At 42.4% G+C, this 16,078-nt stretch overlaps 1 protein-coding gene across 1 annotated transcript in view; it reads left to right on the top strand.

Annotated features, from left to right (window-relative positions):
- The first annotated feature begins 10,184 nt into the window (after positions 1-10,184).
- rbm20 (RNA binding motif protein 20) overlaps positions 10,185-16,078 on the top strand; it is a 44,380-nt gene continuing 38,486 nt past the window's right edge. The window contains exon 1 of the mRNA XM_047334121.1: positions 10,185-10,858. Coding sequence (XP_047190077.1) covers positions 10,737-10,858 — 122 coding nt within the window. The 5' untranslated portion in view covers positions 10,185-10,736. The remainder of the gene's footprint in view (positions 10,859-16,078) is intronic.

The raw sequence follows: 16,078 nt of genomic DNA, 5'->3' as shown, positions 1-16,078 counted from the left end.
CACATCTGAGTTCGCAGCTCTTATTCCCACTGCCACAGGCGATATTCTGGTATTTAAAGTACATTAATATACTTTTTTACACTGGAGTGTGAAGAACACTCATTTACATATTGTATTTTTCTGATTGTCAGAAGTGAGTTACACAATGGCAATCGCTTTCAGTTATTCTGGATGAGAGCTTCACTTGGCTGAAAAACAATAATGCAAAAATGATTGTTAGTTTATATTTATCTGCCCGTTTACTGAGATTGGTGAGAGGCAGGGAGGTCTGAGGAAGGCAAGTTTGTAGAGCAAATTAAATAATAAAGAACGTGAGAGGAAATTGATGAGTAGATATTAAAAATAAAATAAACCCAAAGGCCAGTATATTATCATCACATGCAGCAGAATGCCTGCATTTTGTCATTGGATCTTGCATTGCAATTTAAAACTCTCTTTAATAATAATACCAATTTTCCATAGAAACTCGCCACCGTATATACTAAATAATATTATCACTGATTTATTTGTTCCTATACACAAGAGTAATATAAGTGTCCATTCTCTAACAAGGCACATTTTCTTTTCTGTTACAGCACCCTGGAACCAAAAAAAGACAAATGCAAAGGGGCTGAAATGTATCTAAGTAAGTCATGTTTATTTAATACTGCACCTTTCACAGAGCAAGTAACAAAGTGCTTCACAAATGAAACAATAAAAGAACCGGACAATAAGCATAAGAACACATACGGAGAAAGAGAGAACGAAAACGTTCCTGAATATTTTTACAAATTTAGATTTACAGCATGTAAATTTGCGACATGTGTTGTGTGACTTGCGTAAGCCTTTTTCCACTGTTATACTCAAATATTAATTATCATTACATGTGAGCTGCAAAAAAAGAAACACCGGTGTCCACTCGTCACCCAGTGAGCCAGCGTGGCACTGACAGCACACCTCATCCCTCTGTGGCCCGGGCCTCTGCCTGCCAGCACAGAGCGGGTCTGTTGCTCTGCCCGTCATATATCAACAGCCCCGCACCCAGCTGTCTGTCGCCAGGTCAGCTGACGGATGATGAGGCTCAGGGGGGCCGGCGCTTCGTTTCGCCGCATAACCGCTCTGCCGCATTCCAAGTCTCGTCTCCTACAGATTTCAATTTCCTTCCATCCATTGGATACGGTACAAGTATTGAAAAAAGTTTTGGAATTTAGATGGCTTTTAAATGTGTCTAAACTGGTCGGCAGATTTTTCTTTTAAATTCTCTTATGCTCTGTAGAAGGATGCTTATTGAGGAAACTTCCCAATTAGTCATTTAATACAAACATTCTTCAATAGGGACTTATCATCATCACTGTGTGCTGAGGTTGGTTGGCCTTCTCTCCTGGGGGATAGACGCTGGATATTTTTTCATTCATTTATAAGGTCTTTACTGTTTTTTACCCACCTACATTACTTCCTCGCCATCTTTTAATCCAGGCCCTTATCCAACACGTTCAAATTATTGGATTACGACATGACTGCATCCCATCATTTCTGCGGATTTGTCAGGTGCATCCATACATGCTTCATGCTGCCTATCCCCTGCTCTACTGTACTCAGACAGACTGTGGCGTTGAAGCGATGACTGATTGGTATTACCTTAAGTGTGCCAAAAAGAAACCCCAAAAAAATCCTCACAGCAACCAGCCTGGATTTATGAGACACAGCAGGTTGGTTCCATAGATTCAAGCTGCTGACGCCAAATTCTGATCCAACCATCTGCAGTGTCAATAAATAAATAAATGAATAATCCAGATTCATCAGACCAGGCTGCGTTTTTCCAAATCCACAACTGTCCACTGTTGGTTAGTCTTTGTGGCCGCGCAGCTTCAGATTTCTTATATTGGCTCACGGGACTGAGAGCTGACGTGGTCTCGTGTGGCCGAAGCCCAACTGCGTCATGGTCGGACGTGTTGTTCATTCTGAGAGGCTCTTCTGATCACCACTGTTGTCAAGAGTGAGTTACAGCAGCCTTTCTCTCATGCAGCTCCAACCAGCCTCTGACCTCTTTCATCAACAATGTGGTGTTTTCATCTGCACAACTGCTGCTCACTGGATCATGTTTGTTTGTTTATTGCATGATTCTGTGTAAAAACTCAAGAGACTGTTCAGTAGGAATACTCAAACCAAACCTGCGCCCAACAATCATGCCACGGTCAATGACACTGAGATCATATTTTGTTCCTCTTTCTGATGTTCGATGTGAACATTTAACAGAAGCTCATGTGTATGTGCTAATGTAGCATTTCATCCAACTTTCCCACAGGGCCCCTCACCACAGCAGACATAATGTCTTGTCACAGAAAAGTGCAGCTGCTTTAAGTAACATAAACATCATGTGTGACCGTGCCAGCACGTACAGTATCACCACCCTGACACTGAAACAAGTAAATGGAATTGTCGCCCTTCGTAATTTGTCAAATGTCGAAATCATTTCTTGTTATTCATCAATCGTGGCCTAAAACCTGTTAACGTGAGTGTATTCGTAATGATTACACCGTCTCTTGTGTTCTCCTCTGGCCCCGTACACATCTCCCTCCCCGCTCCTCTCCGTTCTCTGACAATAAACACCATTTCTTTCCAACCACCCGCCCGCCCCCTCTGCCCTCTCAGGCTGAACGTGGGGTACAGTATAATGAGCAGATAATACCGGCTCCCACAATCAAGCTCTTTATCATAAAAACAGGATTGAAGCTGTTAAAGCTGGGTTTTTTTTACGGCCGACAAGTTAAATTGTTGTCAGGTGTTCATCAACTGTGGTGGAGATTGGGAGGAGGAGGAGGAGGAGGAGGAGGAGGAGGAAAAGGGAACCCTGTGAACAGATTGGTTCTGGCCTTGCACTTCATGGTGGTCCATCTGCCATGCGGGCCTGACGTGTTCACTGGCTGTCTGTCTCTGCTGCTCTAAAGCCATCTCCACATCCATCTGGTTTATCTGCCAGTGGGTTGATCATCATGTCTGTCATCTGTCTGCTCGTCTCACTGCCTGTCACCGACATGTGATTCTGGTCTGTGTTACTGTCCGTAGAGCCTGAGCTTGGGCCTGGACGTTGTGGTGAGGGATGAGTTGCCGCCAAGGAAAGTATCACTGATGACAGTTGTGGTTTTATTTGCTTTTTTTTTGTTTGTGCTCTGGAGGTAAATAACCCCATTAATTGATGTTAATCCCTGTAAGACCCAAAACGTTGACTGATTACAGTTAAATGCTGGTGCATGACAGTGTGTCCCAGCCAACATGTAACATTCAAAAACTCTTACATCTGTATTCAGGATTCAGCACCTTACCATTTATATCATATCACAATTAGGGGCAAGACCACAGTGGGATGCCCACAAAAAAGAAAATACTCCTCGGGGCCCATAAAGGCAAAACTGCTGTGAGCTGACCCACTGAGGACTGGTGAGGGTTTTGGTCGGGCGGGACATGCCCACATGGTCCACATAGGGGCCCCAGAGGACAAAACTAGTCTTATCCCTTTCATGGGCCTCCTGTCCCAGTAAACCCACATCCATGCAAAGTGGGGCCCATTCTCACGGGCAGGTTGAGCAGAGTGTTGGGTTGACATCATAGACCAACTCCTCACTTCACAAACAAGGGGAATTGAGTTATGGAAGTCCAGGGTGAATGTGCAGAGGATCACCAACACCAAGCATAGAGCCCAAAACTCCCCAAGTCTTGCCTCCCTTCATTGGCTGCCAGTTCAATTTTAGGATTGATTTTAAAGTTCAGCGTGGTCCTGCCCCCAGACGGAGCTTCTAACTACGTATGCTCCAAGCCGTAACCTAAGATCAACACTTGCTTGTAGTTCCCAAGTCAAGGCTGGTAACCGGGGGTGACCAGGCTTCATCCATCATGGAGTTCCTTGCCTGAGGAGATTAGACTTTACCAGCAATTTGCCTGTTTTTAACTCATTGCTTAAAACAAATTTTTATAGGAAAGCCTTTTATTGCCTGATTTTTAACTGGTTTTAATTGATTTTGTGTGGTTTTATTGTTTTCCTTTATGTTAATCTTTTGTTTGTTTTGTCTTGTTTATTCTGTGCAGATTAATTCCAGTGTATTTTATTAAAGCACTTTGTAACCTAGTTTAGATAAGTGCTATAGAAATAAAGTTTTATTATTATCAATATTATTACCAAGAAATATTATTTCAATGTCTTCTGACCAGTTTATGTTAGCTTGCTCCCAATCATTGTTAAATTATGAGTTTTGATGGATTCAAAGAATTCTCAAAATTTTATGAGAAAGCAATAATTAGTCTTATATCAAAAATCATTCATTCAAAAATAAGTTTGTAGCAAGACTCCATATTTTAAGAGAGTCTCCAGTTAATATATTATCTCCAGACAATATCGAAGACTTGGATATGAGTTAAGCTATTATTATTAATCTTTATTTCAGACACATACAGTGGATAGGAGCATATGAGTCGGTGAATTAAATTACCTTAAGAACAAAACATGAACACATGCTCTCGTGTTGCAATGGTTGCACCTTATCTGGTAACGACAACTAGCTTTAAGGTTTATGCTGATATTAATGTTCAGGACAAACCGCGCATTCAAAATATCTTCTGTGTTAATTACCTTTTAGCTTTGCAAGTAATAGGTTGCTAACACGAGCAAAGCTGGAGAATTTCTGCGGATAATTGGCAGCACAGACGAAATGCCCAATGTGTGTATTGTGATAACCAAACAGCTGACCTTGAGAGCTGCGTTATTTCAGTCACGTTGCGTCCTGCAGGTGGCTTTGGTGGCAGCAGGTGTATGTGTGAGGGATTCATGTGTCTCACAGAGCGATCTAATGCTCACTGCAGTGTTTGAAGTCAGGAGGTGTTTAACGTATCCTTTCGTCTGTGCGGTTCTTTACTAACCCAGTTAGGACAATGTAGTGAATGAACTGTTTGCCAGAGTTGCCACAGTTTACTTATAACAGTTTTGGTAAACTACATCTTGAGCCAATTACCTTCCAAGTTCATGTCACCTATTGAGTTGGCTAGTTAACCACACGGTTTTCTGCAACCTAGTGCTGCGGTCCATTATACCTCGGAACTCGGACCCCCGGCAGTCGAGGTGGTGATTTTTTTCCCGACCTCCCTGAAAAGATGGCGACCTACATGGAGGTCGGGTCCCCTTAATGTACAGTAACTATATTGAACTCATTCAAAGTTGACGAAAAAAAACTTTAGTTCTTTGTTGCAGGTGATTATACTTATATTAACACATAGTTATGGACAATATATTCAATTTCTGTGAACTAGTCAATTGAGTTTATTATACAGGAAACGAATATGGATCAAATGTGTAAGGGTTTAAATAATAAAGCATATTATTAGTTTTGTGTCAAGAGATATTCCCAGGGTAATGTTTATTTAGCTGACACCAATCTGCTGACAGGCGACAGACATTAACCCCCGCTGGCCTGCTGTTGAGCTCCTGGAGCCCCGCAGGAGGCCCTGGCTCAGACTCCGTGGAACCAGAGGTCACCAGCCGGCCTGGCCCCTGATTTCACTAATGAACCAAGCTCCTGGCCTGGAGCGAAGTGTGGCGAGCTTGAGATGGCTCCGCGTTGTTTGAACAGCTTCATTCTGCGATTTGATCTAAGTGCAATCAAGATTCAGTGGTGAATTAATGTGTGAGGTCATAAATTCACAGCTTAATTTGTATTTACCCGTAGCAGTTAATTAGCAATTATTATTATTCATTTTTTTAACAAGATTTGACACTAGGTTATAAGCTAGTTAATGCAGGCGTAGTTCAAGTCTTTAAAATGTGAATGTGTTAACAAACTCTCCCCTGTTCTCAGCTGTTCAAAGCTCGTCAGGTTTGGGGTGAAATCCATTCGCACAGGATCTGATGCAGTTTCCTCTGCTGGTGTTAGTTGTTGCTCAGGGTCTGTAAAACATGAAGTGTTTACAAACCTGCCTCCACTTTTGGCTGTTTAACGCAGGCCCCTTTTTGCGTTCGCCCTCTATAAAACCAGAAACGCAACTGGAACAATATTAATTCCGTATGCCGCGTGTCACCGTGTAATTTTAGTTCAACAATAAAAAGAAAATCTGCAACTGCTGTCCCATCGTGAACAATGGAATTTACAGGCTGTTGTTGTCAGTGATTGCTGGTGCCTCATTCTTTTTTTAAGCCTGTTTTATGAGGTCATGTGCTCTCTGGATCCTTGGCCAAATGCTGGTGGCAGGTCATAACTTCTCTGATGTCTGGGTTAGCCACAAGGGCACCGGCGGCTACGTCTCGAAACGACTCTCGTCTCTTTGTCTCTTTGAGTGGTGATTTTGGATGAACGTTTTGCACTATAGTTGTGTGTGTGTGTGTGTGTGTGTGTGTGTGTGTGTGTGTGTGTGTGTGTCTATGTCCTCCTGGCTGCGTATGCACATACACATCTTTCAGTTGATGAGTTGGTCCTCTAAAATGAGAAAAGCGAAGCTACTTTGGAAGTGATAACGCTTTAGGATTAAAAAATATACACATGCAATGAAATCTGCATGGCCTTACTTTAATGAGATAGGGTTTTTCTTGGCATGGTAATAATGGTGAGTTTTATTTGTCTGTGACTATTGAAATGCTGTCCAAAGCTTTTCCATCCTGCACTTTCAATAGACTTCTCCATTTCTTTCTTTTCCATTTAAAGGATTTGTAATGAAGAACACTGAATAAAATATAATAAGATGATGCAATTATCCTGAGTGTTCAACCCAAAACCAGATACAGGTGTACTCACACAACTAAAATAAGGCTTGCCGCAACGGCTACCTCCTTCTCATGCAATGACCATAATTACATTTGACCTTGTGTGTGTGTGTGTGTGTGTGTGTGTGTGTGTGTGTGTGTGTGTGTGTGTGTGTGTGTGTGTGTGTGTGTGTGTGTGTGTGTGTGTGTGTGTGTGTGTGTGTGTGTGTGTGTGTGTGTGTGTGTGTTAGTATGCTTACGTTAATGGATGTGTGAGCCCTGGCTTGTCACATATACTGTGGCCTGCTCAGTCCTCAACTCTGAGGTCTCACTATAATGAGGCTAAAGGTAGAAAATTAGAGTTGTAATGAACAGACTAAGTCTGCTTAATGGCTTCACACATGTCAGCTTAAACCCTCTGCAAAATAAACATTCCCCTCTTCATGGGAAGGCAGCCGCTCCAGAGGGCCACTCTCAGCTGCACTGGGAGCGTTTCCCGGAGAAATCGATAGCTGTGGGGGGAGAGAGCGGCTTCCTACCCCGCGCAGTCTTGTTCCAGCATTTGGCAAATCGCACGGATTTGTGGTGGTCTCTTTGTTTCGTGTCACAAAATGTAACGGCGATACTGATGCGGGGAAGTTGTGGCGCTGTGACATCCATCAAGATTAGCACAAGAATGTGTTCCCCTTATCCCTGTAAAACTAGAAACACTCTAAGTACCTCTCACTTTCCTCCTAATGACTGTATGCATGGTAAGATATACCGCGCCGATTTCAAATCCACACATACCAGTTTGGACACACGTCCAGCAGGCTTGAACCCGGACACACACGCACACACCACTACAACTTCCTTGCCTCATATCCTTGAAATCTGTCATGATTATTTGCCAAAATATATTTTACAAAATTCCTTTATGCAGACATTTACAATATTTCAGGAAAATGTAATCATTTAAAACCCGGCTGGTAGGGCTGATCTCTCCTGTATCTGGTTTGTATCAGAGTTAGAGAGATGGGACATTCATATGACTGTGCTGATTATGGGAAATGTTGTTCGATAGCACACTTTTAGAGTAGTAAGAAGGCCTTACAAGTATTCTGTGATTGACTACAACGACCATACGCATTAGGTATCAGAATTGTAGCACATGGGCCGACACAGGCACACAGACTCCCTCAGATGCATGACTGGGAAGTTCTTTAACACGGGTGTCACTGTGATAATGTCACGGGATCAGAATGTGCGTCTGACGTGGGTATGGAGGTGTTGGGTTTCAAAACTGTTTCTCCTATTTTTCTTAAATTGCTGCAGGTGAAGTGTAAGTGGCTCATCTTTCTTTTGAAAAGGATGAAAAACTATTTCTTTTTAAAAATTATTTTTTAAATGAAGTCTCACATTGCCTTATTCTTATTCATATCCCACTTTACTTGTAGATTGGTCAAAAAGTCCTCCAACTCCTACCACAAACTATGTTGTATGTGCTCTAACAAGACCAAAATCGACCGTTTCCTAAATTCTCTACTGGTGACAGGAGGTGCGGCACAAATAGTTTTCGCCTCAGAGCATTGTGGGGTTTTATTTGATTTACCAAAGCATGGTTGATGAGCTTGTAACGTTAAGGGGTTACATTGCAGAGAATCAGCATGATAACAAAAGCCATTTAAATACACAAACTTGACGGACTTACAAGGTCCATGGTAGTTCTACCGCTGACCTCTAGCGGCCGTGTTGATAACAACCGCGAGATGTCTGCGGCCTTTAAAACGACCACGTAGGTCGTAACAAGCTGCTTATCGTTATTTGGTGGAGAAACACCACTTTCCGATTGGTGCACTGTTCTCTGAAAAGCCCTCGAGAACGAAAATCTGTCCGATAAAGAATCTCCGATAAAAATAAAGTTTATATTTAACTTTTGTGCAGGTAACTATTGTGTTGCGGACGTTGACTTTGATGATGCTTTTTTTTTTTTTTTTTAATTGCAGGAGATTCACTGGACAAACAGCTTAATTGTAATCTATCCCTGTTACTGCCATGCAGTCACCGAGGCACACACCATTATAGAAACCACTTCATGCTACAGTGGTATCTGCTTTCTCCCAGGGCCAAAAATAAGTGTGTGTGTGTGTGGGGGGGGGGGGGGGGGGATTATTGTGTAGACTTGTCACATGAATATATGCATGTGCGCTTGCACACTCACACAATGGGTGGGGAGAGTTTGGTGATTGTTGTCGGCAAGGAATCCGTCAGATATTCTCTGTTTTACAATGATTTACAGTGTAGGTCCGTGCTCAGTGCTGGGAGGCAGCTTGTTGTGAGATCTGAGCAGGAATGAATAAGGTCAGTGCTGAATAATCTACAGGAGTGGTAAAGGACGGCCACCCCTGGCTTCAGGTGATATTCTTTTGCGGTTGAGAGCCGTTTGAATTGGCTTTCTCTGCAAAGTTGTTGCCTTTGCCTCATTTTCTCAAATTTGACACCAAGTGTGTGACTGACTGCATCTGCAATCTGTGTTTATCCGCCCTGAACGGCCAATGCGTACACTTGTTAGAAAGATGGAAGACATCACAACTTCCCAATAGTGAAGCCAAGTCAACTTGATCGCCCCCTGGTGGCTGGCTGCTGTTTAGGTCATAAATCCCACCCCCAGTCAAAATACTATATGTTAAAAAAAAAAAATTCCTCAAAGAAGGTTTCTGTCATTTTAGGTAATACTTGTCACTCAGACGCATGTTAAAGTTTTAATTTTTTATTTTTTCTGTAAGCTAACTACCAAATCACCGACCATGTGTGTTGAGTGAGTGAGCTCCACACACGTGTGAGTGATCTCACATATCAGCAGGATATCCATTTCCTTCCATTTCTTTCTATGAATCTCCTTTTCTTCTTTTCCTCTCTGTGTATGGTTTTTGATTTTTTTTTTTTTGGTTCACATATAAAATCCATCCATTGATTTCTCATCGCGTTTAAATCCTCCAAGCGTTTACAGGAAACCCCACTCAGATTTCCTCGGCTGATCTTTTGGAATCTGTCTTGGTTCCCAGTCACAATATTATTCCCCCTGCCAAATGACAATTTCCTATTCTATCAAAATAAATCAATGTATAAATAAATGAATAAATAAAAATCCAACAACCTAGACCGCTTTTATTCTCCTTTTTTTGAGATGTGGCGTACCCTTTGAGGGTTGCTGACGTCCTGCCACTCTGTACTTTTCTTCCCTTGGCAGTGATTTATTACCAAACACGCCCAACCTTTTGGCCCACAGATTTGAAACCCCAGACCAAATTCAATATGTGAATAATCTGACGCCGTTCACCAGCGGCTGCAGTCGGGACCCCTCTAGTGATTCAGCAGCTAAATTAATCCAGACACCTATTGAGTGACTGATGGCATTCCCAGAACCCCGGTGCGTCCCTTCATTGGCCAGACTATGCGAGGTCGCATGTGTCTCTGGGTGTGTGTCTGTGGAGGTGATAATCATCGGTGGCCGGAGGGAGTCTCTCGTCCCTGTTGTTGTGCCGCGTGGAGCTGTCCCGCGCAGGGTCTCCCAGTTGGTGCCTTTCAACTTCACCCCCCCTCCTGCCGTCCCCTGAGCCCACCTCCTCTGTTATCCCCTCTTTGACTTCCCCCAGTCAACCTCCTGTTTCCCCCTTTGAAGAGGCTCTGCTTTGATTTCCCCACTTTTTGACACTGGACAGACTAGGGGAAGGGAAGTCTCGGAGGTGTGTATGGCGTAGTTTACAGGGGAACTGATTCAGAGAGAGAAGGGGCTCAGGGGGCTTTGCTGCTGTCGATCAGGAGTAGCTTTGTGGAAGAGCCCCCGCTGAAGTGCTCACCAGCCGGTCTCTCCCTGCCCGCTGGCCTCCCTGTCATCTGTCCATGTAGTGAGGCGAGAGAGAACCAGAGCAGGCTAGAGAAAGTTGCCTCATCAGGATTTGCTGCCTTGGGATCGTGGGTAGTTATTTTTGAGGGGGGTGTTTTTGGAGGTCAGGGGTGTTAAAGCTGCAGGTGGTGCTAGGGAGTTTGTTTTGCCATGCAGCAATCTTGGGATCGGACGAGTCACGCTGAGAGTGTCAAGAAGGGCCCTACAAAAATGCTGGGAAAAGGACAAAGTGGCGGATATCCACATGAGACTACGGGTGAACTCTTGCAGAGGTAAGGGGGAAATTATGTCCAGCACAAAATCAGAAGGCGTGTACAGTGCACACACACATGCCTGCTGCTCACATGGCTGTATGAAAAATTCATTTGTTCCACGGGGATTTGAGTGATGCCATTCACGAGTACACTACAATTTCCAAAGGTTGCTGTGTTGGTAGGACGTGTTTCTGGAGGAGGAATTGTATCTGTGCTGGAACGTCCACCTTCACAGAATGTCCCACACTGTGTCTGGTCTGAATTTGATGTCTGTATCAAAAACAGTAAAAGTATTTGGATGTTAACTGTAAAGTACTGGACTATCTAAGGCAGTGTGGTGGAGTTGTACATACTGGACTCTATTGTTAAAGTAAAAGGGTAAAATATGAAAGAGTTTGAATTGTATGAAAAGTATAAAACATTAACTTTTGATTTTTAATCAGGTGGGGTGCCACACAGAGGCAGAGAAATCGTGAAAGGTTCCTTTTCCACTTCCTTACATCAACCTTTCATATCTGTAATTGAAAGTTTTGTTGTCTCAAAAACAATTTTTTTTAAATTTTGTTATAAAACCACAGTTAATTCCACTAAATTAGTACCATATATTGTTGTTTTCATTCTTACATTTTTCACAGAGAAACAAGTTGCAGAGTTGAACTGTTACGAGAATTTAAACACGTAAATATTTTAATTTACAAGCACATTTTTTGACAATTCATTTAATCAAATATTATCAACTGATCTGCTTGCTGCTGTGTTATCTTATTTGCATTTTTACCTACAGGGGATTAAATAAGTATCTTCATACACAGCAACGTCAATAACTGTATTTGTCATTTGAACTTAAACACTGAACAGGAGATATTTATGTTTTTTCGACGAAGTGCTGTATGGGACAGCTTAATTCATGCTGGACAAAAAAAGCATGTGGTAAAGTCATTGAAGTCAGACCTCTTGCTGTGAAAACACGTCAAAGCCCCGCGTTGAGTTTTTCAGCTCTACCAGATACAGTAACAGCGTGCGGTTGTAAAACAGTTTACACTTTATAGACTTTACGTCCCATTTCAACCATTATCCGATAAAACAAAGTGCAGTAAATGCTCTTTAACAAATCCTAGCTCCATAATGTGTTTTGCCAATTTCTGTGTATTCTACAGATTTTTTCCCCCCAAAGACTTAAAGTTGAAATTAAACGATGATTTTTAAAATGATAACTTATTTTCATTATTTTTATTTTTCCGTTACACTGTCCCCATTATCAAACAGTGATGTGAACAAGCATATAATTTGTGATTTGTCTCACAATATCAAGATGTCAGTATTTAATTTGCCTGTATACTCGAGGCTGACCGTACTGGACAGAGATAATGAATGACAAGTCAAAGTCCAAACATGGATTTAGAACCAGCTGCTTATGTGAGATCATCGACTTATCCAGGTTGGACTGTCGCCCCAGCAGCGTTTTGTGAAATACTGTGTCAGATTTGTTCTGTGAGATATTTTGTATAAAGGTGATAGGCCTACTGTTAAAATGAGTTGACAGTTACACTTGGGTTAATTTATTGGCTTTACGTTGCCAGCACAAGATTTACAATACAGTTTGTCAAGTCAATGTTTGAATATAACATTTGGCAAATGGGTTTATACAAGCTGTCCAACAAACAACCTTTATATTTTCCAAGATAAATAAAAAAATGCAACCATGCATCTGATCACAAAATGGAATCGTTCTGCTGTTTCTGATAAAATCTACTTTATTTAGCCCAATATTATTTGGCTCAGGCTGTCCAATTCTAATGAAAAATATTTAGAGAAATTTTGATAAATTTGGAGATTTTTTTTTTTTTAGATAAACTAATTTTAAATTTATATCATGCACATGTTCAGTGAATGACAAAGACCCATTTTGTCAGATGCTACAATTTTAACCACAGTCATCACCTTTGTGGTCAGTCTTTGAATCTGGTGTATGATTCATTAAGCGTCTTTGAGCATTTAGAAAAGCGCTTTATAAATTAGATGTATTATTTTTATTATTATTAATTTCCACATGTTTGCAATTCCACAAAGGAAGTTAAAATTCAAGTTCAAGAGTAGAATGCAGAATATGAGATGAATTTGATATTTGAATATGTTGCATCAGTACATGAATCAATAAATCAGATGTTTTTAACTTTTAACTAATCAGATGTTTTTAACTTCCTCATTACTCAGGTTAAAGTTCCGATAATGTAAGATACATTACAAGCTATAAGCCCGTGAACACAGCTGTTAATATAATCCTATAACAGGCAAAGCTAAAACTATCATTTTATTATGAAGACTTTCTATGTGTTCAAGTTCAAGTGAGTTCGGTGTGTGCTGGTCCATGTATGCACTTTTTGTGACAGTTAAGTTCATGGACCACCGCGTAAATCTGTGAAAAAATAAACACTCATAGTTGTAAAGTTAAAAAAGCGGAGCATTGTGTCATTGGAAAACGAGTCCAATGAATTTATAAATGTCGCTAGAAACTGTTTGTAGACATGTGGTATGATGAGTGACGGGCCTTGGATGATCCAGGTGGCCAGAGTTGTGGCTGGGTAGTCTCTCTTTTCTGTTTTGGTTTCGGTGATGAGCACTTCAACAGATTTGTGGTCCGAGAGATTAGTTAGGCATGGTTAACATGTTGTCTCTAATCATTTTCACATTAGCCCTCATACTGTCCCTCTTTTTTTTCCTCTTTCACGCTCCTCATCTCACCGCTCTGTCCCACCTGCTGGCTCTATATCACTCTGGCAGCATGTCACGGAGGGGAAAGTTGTCCAAGCCGACCGCAGTCGCTGCAGGCCCTCAGCGGCACATTAAATCCTGAAAGGGTCTCGGGAATGGTAGATCCCTCCGAGCTGTGCTCCTCTCTAATTTATTCCGCCTTAGTTGGGCTCGCGCTTTTCAGGTGCTCGCAGGGTTCGTTTCCCCTTGAACTGTGGTGGCGGCAAAGCCATAGCTGCGTTCAATGACGTAACCTGAAGGCACCAAATGTTGTCGCATTGCCTTTATGACACGTGGTATAATAAAAGGCCGCTGTGAAGCTGTAAAGAATAAACCCTTTAGATGCTTTGTTTCCTTTTCATGGTGTGGCTTGTTTTGAGCCTGTTGTAAATGACTGAGGTATGATCGTCTCACCAAGAGAAGGCCACGTCCATCTCTCCGTCTCCGATCTCTCCAAACATGGGCACAAATCTCCACACGTGACTCAATTCGACCGGCAAAGTGAGAGTTTCAGTCCTCACCGATTAGCGAGGCCTAATGTGCCGGGGCTCTCCCCGCGGCCCCCGCGGCTCCGGCCCAGCGCTTTGTCGGAACTTAGATGTGGCGATTGATTAGTGAGCTGGCTTCACGGCTCTGCGACGGCAGGGGACTGCTTTGAAAGCCCGTGGCATTTGTTTGAACAGGGCTGAGCAAAATATAAATGCCATGAGTAATTTAGTTAGTTATTTCAAAGAGGGACGCCAAAGTCTTTTATTTCCCTTTTGTTTTTCCATGAGCCGCTCAACAGTTGGTCATAGTTTATCCATTCAGGCCGTTTTACGGAAAGGAAGTGTATGAACAACAAGTGCCATTTTGAAAACACCATTAGGGGGACTTTGTGGTATTAACATAAAACCCTCGCTGCCCCCAGGGACCAGATGTCATCTTTTCCTCAGCGGCAGAGCTCTTATCGGTGCACCTACCTGTGGTCGGGAGTCGATTAGCTGTGTCCAGGCCGTCCACTCATGGGTGAAAGGTTTTGTCTCCCCTTCGCTTTCGGCCTTTGTGAATTTTTTGCGTGTCACCTCCTGTAGTCGTCCAACTATCTCCCCCTCCCCCACCACCACCACCTTAAGCATGTGTTCATTGCTGTGTTGACACGTGGCAGCAACTGCGGCTAATCTGGATGTTAAATGGCCGACAGTTGCGCGGCACCAGACGGGGACCTCCGAGGCCTCATCGTTGCCATGGCCATGGTGGCGTCCACTTTGACGGCGTGTGTGTGTGTGTGCATCCTGCGATCGGATCGTCAAATCAGCACAGTGTTGTTCCTGTGAAACAACAAGCACACTTGTGTTGTTTGGGCAGGAAGAGTACGTGACGTGCAGGTACATCAACCTCACACTCAACACGATGGGAGGGTGGGAATGACTATGGCGATATCTCGCTCTCGTTCCTCTTGAATTTGAATGCAATTGTTGAAAGTTGTTTTTTGACAAAAGCTCAATGTAATGTAATGTGATATGAAACTGAGTTAACCGTAACCATTTTGATTCACCAGTCCCAACATTTTATTCGCACAAACGTCGTGCACGTACGACTCAATAGTCATGGTGAATGGGATAATCTTGTCTACCGGAGCCGCACTTTGTGATTTATGATACGCAGGGACACTCTGCGACATTTCGGTTGATTTAGTACACATTATTCAACACTATGATTTATTGCCAAAAATACTTGTGGATATTCTTAAAAAATTGACAGAATATTCATAAAAAGGTCATCATGTCCTGGATGTGTGGAGAAAATACAATAGACAGTAAAAAAGTGTATACAGAAATCTACTGCAGCTCCAGAAGCTATTTTGGTCGATCTGTTGTGTTATCAATTCAGTTTTGTAAAGTCAGATTTGCATTCCCCTTTACCGTTATGTCGGTAATGTCAGATTGTATTAGTAAACGTGATCAGATCCCGTACTGCAGGTTGCTCACTGTGCTTCTCATCCTGCACCACGGACTGTGACGTCACAGTGCAAAATGGTTTACAGGTGTTGAGTTGGTAGACTTAGCAGGGTTAACCATCTGGAACAAGGACAGTCGACGGAGTTAAGGAGGCTTAAATGTCTTTATACGCACTATCAACATTAAAAGATAGCAGAGAGAAAACAGCATTTCAACTATTTCCATCTATATACTGTATATTAACCAGGGAGATTTGCACATAACTTGGACAGGCTGCAGTGGGACGAACCAGATGAATCCAAAAATCATCACAGTCTCAGGGTTTAGTTCTCGGGCGGCTGGAGCTGTGGTGCGATGTGACTCAGGTGGAGCGAAGGCCTGCTGATATGATTCAGACAAAAAAAAACTGTTAATGCTTCAATATATGACAGGCAGAATTTAAAGGTCTTGGTGTGAAGAACATCTAAATTAAACAAAGGCAGTGCACTGTCCCCTTTGGAACATAAAGTGGAGGCTGTGAGTGTGATTTTCATTAATATATGTTAAA

The sequence above is a fragment of the Scophthalmus maximus genome, chromosome 8 (genome assembly GCF_022379125.1).
Source record: "Scophthalmus maximus strain ysfricsl-2021 chromosome 8, ASM2237912v1, whole genome shotgun sequence".
NCBI lineage: Eukaryota > Metazoa > Chordata > Actinopteri > Pleuronectiformes > Scophthalmidae > Scophthalmus > Scophthalmus maximus.
The sequence above is the reverse complement of the archived record's forward strand: the minus strand, read 5'-3'. Positions and strand labels throughout refer to the sequence as shown.